This window comes from Mesitornis unicolor, unplaced genomic scaffold, assembly GCF_000695765.1.
Source record: "Mesitornis unicolor isolate BGI_N332 unplaced genomic scaffold, ASM69576v1 scaffold37710, whole genome shotgun sequence".
NCBI lineage: Eukaryota > Metazoa > Chordata > Aves > Mesitornithiformes > Mesitornithidae > Mesitornis > Mesitornis unicolor.
Window position 1 is genome coordinate 25,545 of NW_010158298.1, and position 5,806 is coordinate 31,350.

The following is a 5,806-nucleotide window of genomic DNA, read 5'->3' on the forward strand; positions in this document are numbered from 1 at the left end:
ATCTAAAATCCATTCCCTAAAATTCTTTTTCAGTAATTGTTTTGGTTATGCATCAGAAAAGATCCACTTTCCTTTTTCATTCTTGTTTACTATTTCATTTTCTCCTTCTCATACTTCCTCAAGGGTTTTAGTAGTTTCTAATGGCATATCCTCAGTAGTTGTTCCATCCACAACTGTGCATAACAGAGCAGACCTTCTTGCTTAAAGGGGAAAAACATTATTTTCTACCACAGGTGTCTGCCAGAGTTTTGATTTAAAACTGATTAGTTATTATCTACATTAAAAAAAATCAAATTATTTCTACAAGTGTTACTACCATAGGAGTTCCCCCCCCACAGAAGTGTGGCACAATTAAAATTCTGAAACCGTAGTAAAATGTTGCTAGAAAATGTAATTGCTACAACTCTGTCAATTCCAGTTCAGACCTTTTCACCTGAGGTCATTGTGAGAGCTCTGTTTTCATTTCTCACTGCCTTTGGGATTTTGCTGCTGTGACTGTGTACCCCAGTGGCACAGAGCAGCTGGATGATCGCTGCCCAAATTAGATGCTCTTTCTGCCTCTGCATTCCCTTCTTATTTTTTGTCCTGGGGAACAGCTCCTTTCTCTGCGTGTTGTACAGCGTCCTGCACTGGGAAAATGGTTCTTGCATTTTGAAAGAGAGTTGGAATAGTGATTAAGTGAAGAAATGTTTTTCAGCGTTGATTTACTAAAGGTTTCCTGAGCTGTAGGATTTGGAGTCTGGTAAATGCCCTTTGCCTCTCCATTTCAATTTTCAGTTCTTAAGGTGACTGTCTGTTGGTTCTTACACGCAAGCAGTAGCACGTAGGGAATTTTTGTTAAGCTGGTGGTACACTGTAAAATGCACTTGAAGCCTGATCTCTTCTGTGCAATTGCTACCAGCAGCGTGTTGTCCTCTGTTTCTTTCAATCACTGAGCCAGTTTCAGCTGCATCACTGCTTTCTCCTGAATTCTCTTTCTATCTTCTTCTTTCCAAAGATCTTCCTAGCTTCAGAAATTAAGAGCTTCCGTGTGCAATTTCTGTACTGATACTGGCCTGGGGTCTGCCACTTGGCACTCCCAGGTTTGACTGACTTTTGGTCTGTAGCTGTCACCTCCACAACTGGTTTGAGAGACCTTTTTTTCCTGTGTCCCATACCAGCAAACGGGTATAGCTGACCTGTGTCAAACAAGTAGCATCATTGTTATCACAGGAACACATTCCTTCATGAAGTTCAATTTCCTACTGTTCAAAGGAAGGGCAAAAAGAAACAGAAGCTTCTTCAGGATACAACTCTGCAAAGGAATTGTCTCCCCTTGAGACAGGAGTGATGAGTATTTTTGCCTTTTTTTTTTTTTTTTTTTTTTTTGTGTATTCCAAGGCTGCATAGAATAGTGAGTACTAAGCATCACTGCCTCATTTGGAGGGCTTCTGTAACATCTACCCTTCCTCTGTAAGGCCAGGTACTTGCAACTCAGACTGTTCTGTTTTACAGGATCCACCCTGAGGATCCATCTGCCTGTTTCACGTCTTTGTCTCTAGCCAGCAGCTCATCCTACAGACATGACTTCTGAGAGGTGACAGCCTTGGATTCTGTCTTACTCGCTCTCACTCCGTTCAACCCTGCCACCAAAGAAATTCTTTACTGTGAGGGTGGTAAGACACTGGCATGGGTTACCCAGGGAAGTTGAGGATGCCCCCTGGAAGTGTTCAAGGCCGGGTTGAACAGGGCTTTGAGCAAATGTGGCAGGGGGGGTTAGACTGGATGATGTTGAAGGTCCCTTCCAACCCAACCATTCCATGAGTCTATGATAGTTTGTTTATTTAGGGAACTCATTGAGGAAGATGCAGTATTGAACACAAGTGTGAAGAAGCTCTATTTGAAGATGTTCCAAGGATACCCTGAAAGGAGGCAACTAGGAAAAAAAAAAGAGCAAGGAAAAAAAATGCCATCACTGTTAGATGAGAGGGACCCCTGAACCAAAGAAAAGTGTAATGCAGAAATAAAACCAACACCCCCTTAAAAAAAAAGTACAAAAGTGAAGTAGACTATAAAAGTTGATCTAGTATTTTTACTTAATTTTAAATTTTGTATTAAAAATTAATACATTAAACTCTTATAAAAGTAAGGCACATGCAAAACATGTTGTGCAACTTCTGACTTTCAATTCTCTTATAAACTAACAAGCATTATTTTAATTTGGCATTTCTAGAGTCATTTTTCCCCATGCAGGATATGTGGAAAAAAGTTACGTTTTGACATTGCACCGGTTAAATCTAGATTCTGTGCTTTCTGTACTACAGTAAGCAGAGATGGTCATATTGTACAGTTACACAAAATAAACAACTCAAGTACAGATTCTGAAGGTGACAAGCAACATACAAAATTCAAGAATGTGACGTTATATCCATTATAATACATCCATAATCTTATCAGTACGGGATGATTTGGCAACTCCAGTCCGTGTAAAGCCAGTGTGCAGCTCCTAGTTAACGGTGTCATACGATGCTGAAGACCATGGAAAGATATTGCTCATAGGACACCTGAATCCAGCCATCTTGATCAGTATCGTAACGTCGGAACACATCAGTTAACCTCTGAAAAGGGGGAAAAAACCCATACATTTTGGTACATGGGGAAAGTTCAGCCTGCCATCTGTTCCCCTTGCCACTTGTGTTTCTATAGCTTAATGAACACTTTCTCTTCATCCCCTTTGCAGCCACTTCACAATCTCGTGCATGCAGAGGTAGCTCATTGTTATGTCTGTGCTTGATCAGATTTTAAACCCAGTGTATGATACAATACCTAAGACTATCCAGGCACTGCTTCATAGACCACTCGTCTCTTTATAACTGGCTCTAAAGGGTGGGAAAGCAATGCACAATTCTCATGAGATGTCTGAGTCACCTGGAGAGAGAGAATGCAGCGAGTACCTTGTCCATTTCTCATCTTCTAGCCAAACACGCTTTAAGTGTCAGTAGCATCTAAGTTGTCTCTGTAAAACCCCAGAGGTGCCAGGCAGTACAGACAGTGGACCAAAATAACTACCAGCATGGTTTCACTGACACCCACTGACTGATACTCCTTCTCCAAGCCTTCTTTACTAGAGTTTAAGTTTACAACAGAGTATAATTGGCTTCTATGACAAATGACTGTGAAGACAACTGATGTTTCAAGCAGATTTATGGCTACAGACAAAGGAGAAGAACAAAACACCTGCATGCAAATAACAGTGGTGGTACTACTACAGAGCACTCCTTCCTCTTCATGTTGCCTATCAGAAGATACCTTCAGATACTGTTGCAATGCTGGCCAGTGTAAGAGCAACCTTTTTCCTATCCTGCACTGCTACAGTTTCCCAACTTTTCCCCAGAGTCTTATATACATTTCAGAAAAGTCAGACACAGACTGAGGTGAAGAATCATCCAGTGATTGATTTCTATAAATAATACACCTGTAAAACTAGTTCTCTCTATATATCTATCTATACACACACTTATGCATTTCTGTTACTGAAAGGGGTTTTGTTTGTTTTAAATGTCTTTTATTACCACTACCATTGCCCCTGAAGGACAACAGTGATGAAAGACTGAATAATGCAGCTGCTAAGTCAAATTCCTTTTAGTCAGAACCTTAAGGAGACGGGTAACCACAAAACTCAATTCGAATAGGATTACAGGCACCACAGGACATGATGTGACGCACTCCGCTTTTAACACAACCAAGATCCAGTGGAAGTGTGTGTGTGTTAAACTAATAGAGCGTTAAGTGTTTTCATTTTAAAACACTATTTTACTTTTTTTTGCCTCACTAAAGTATTTAACAGGTCAAAAAACAGTATCAAATTTACTTGTGATGCAAATGAATAACAAGTGAAGACCAGTAAATGAAGATGTTTCTAGCACCTCTCATACTTTATTTAAATGGTTTATTTATAAGCAAGTTCTAGATCCAATATTATAGTTAAATTGAGAACCATAAATGCTTAAGATAAGGTGATTTTTTATTCAATTGACATGAAAGTACATCTCTTTCCTTACCTGTAAAACAACACAGCACTGAATAAAGTCATCAAAAGCAACTTGTCCTCTTCCTTGTCTGTCAAATTTCCGAATAAGGATATCATAGAATTGATCAGACAGTCGGTAACCTTGGAAAAGAGGAATGCTTTAGAAGGTTTCAAATACCACAGTAATTCTATAAAAAGAACTAGGCTGTTTAGCAGGCATGTATAACAAAACCAGAGAACGGTACGGAGTTAGAACAGACTTTTTTTTTTGCCAGATATCTCCACTGCACAACAAAGGTGTTAAACTAAAATGCATGCATTAAAAACTGTGCTTAATAACTATACAGTCACCATAAACTTAATTACTAATTAAAGTGACTAGTTGCTTGATGGAACAGTTTAGGGCTGCAGCTCAAGTTTTTATAAGTGAAGTCAACTGAATGCAGGTTCTTTTGCAATCAGAATGTTACCATAACCTAGACAGCTTTGTTTTAAAAAGCAGACAACTGTATCAAGCACCTTGTACGTTCAGACATTTCCTGAAGCATTGTAGCGCTCTTAGGGCTGCTAACAGGGGAAACAGAAAATAGTCCACACACGTGTGGTGAGACATCCAGTTTCCTTTTTTTCAGAAAAAGAAATAGCTTAAAAAGAAGTGCTTGTGGCATGGACATCTTAAAAAGGTACCTTCTACCTAAAGGGTAACTGCATTTCACCTGCCACATTTTTAGTCACATTTGTCAGAGCAGCACAGCCCTAACCGTAAGAAGCTCGTGTGATGATGTAATGAAGTCATAAGAACTGTAATTACAAATGAATTACCAAAACCTGTTAGTGCTTGCTTTAGCTCATTTTTGTCAATCATTCCAGAATTGTCTCTGTCATACGTTCGAAAGACATTCTGCCAGTCTGTGATGTACTTCCAGACCCCTGTGAATTCACCGAAGTTCACACCACCTTTGTTTTCTCTGTCAAACATGCCTGAAATTAAAAAATTGGGAAACACGTTAAGACCTTAACCATACTGCTCTTCAGTAACATCTGCTAGTATTTCAAGGAAGCAGCAAGAGCACTTTGTGGAAGGTACTGGAGACAGAAAAGAAACTGCTAAAATACAAGTGATATTTTGGAAAGTACTGCCAAAAAAAGCAAGTAGTCATCCACCAAAGGAGGAAAAGATAAAGCACGATAAAAGAGGACCTGAATGAGTCACAGAATGTTCATTGTTCCTGCCTTTTCATTTCCAGTTAGAAAATACTTAGGGCTCAGTTGATCATCCAATGACAAAAAGGGCAGGGCATGGGGTGTTCTTTTCTCAGGACACGTCTAAGTCTGTTGACTGCCAAAAGCGCTGGGGTGTTCATCTGCATTTGACTTACTGATACGAGCATCTTTGTACAAAGAGCACATCGCACAGCAACGGAACTCAGACTGCTGCTGAACACTTATTAAAAACAGTGCAAAAAATATAGCCCTTGGATTTACAAACTATGATAGTAACAATTTTTTTGTGCTTGAATTTTTCTCCTGTCACCATCATCTTCAACACTACTGGAAGTTATTTTAGGACATTAAAGAATGCAAATATTGTAAAGCTTCCACTTGGTCTTTTTCGAGCAGGATTAAAACGCAAGACAGGAAAAACTTGTTATGAAGACAAGCTATGTAATACCTTTTTTTGACTATTTAAGCTGACAATTTCCCCACACACAGATTTTGCTATCTATTCAGCTGTACAGTAACATTTTCCCAGGCTACTTCGACAAGTGCACATGTGTGCATGCAAAGGGCATTCCT

At 39.4% G+C, this 5,806-nt stretch overlaps 1 protein-coding gene across 2 annotated transcripts in view; it reads right to left on the minus strand.

The window, feature by feature from the left end:
- Positions 1 to 2,068: 2,068 nt before the first annotated feature.
- The window catches only part of PDCD6 (programmed cell death 6), a 7,358-nt gene continuing 3,620 nt past the window's right edge, over positions 2,069 to 5,806 (minus strand). The window contains exons 2-4 of one of the 2 annotated variants that reach the window (XM_010183106.1): positions 4,832 to 4,990; positions 4,041 to 4,150; positions 2,069 to 2,597 (exon numbers count right to left, since the gene is read on the minus strand). In XM_010183106.1, the coding sequence (XP_010181408.1) occupies positions 2,499 to 2,597; positions 4,041 to 4,150; positions 4,832 to 4,988 (366 nt within the window). In that variant the 5' untranslated portion in view covers positions 4,989 to 4,990 and the 3' untranslated portion in view covers positions 2,069 to 2,498. The remainder of the gene's footprint in view (positions 2,598 to 4,040; positions 4,151 to 4,831; positions 4,991 to 5,806) is intronic. The other variant, XM_010183114.1, reaches the window with a different exon arrangement.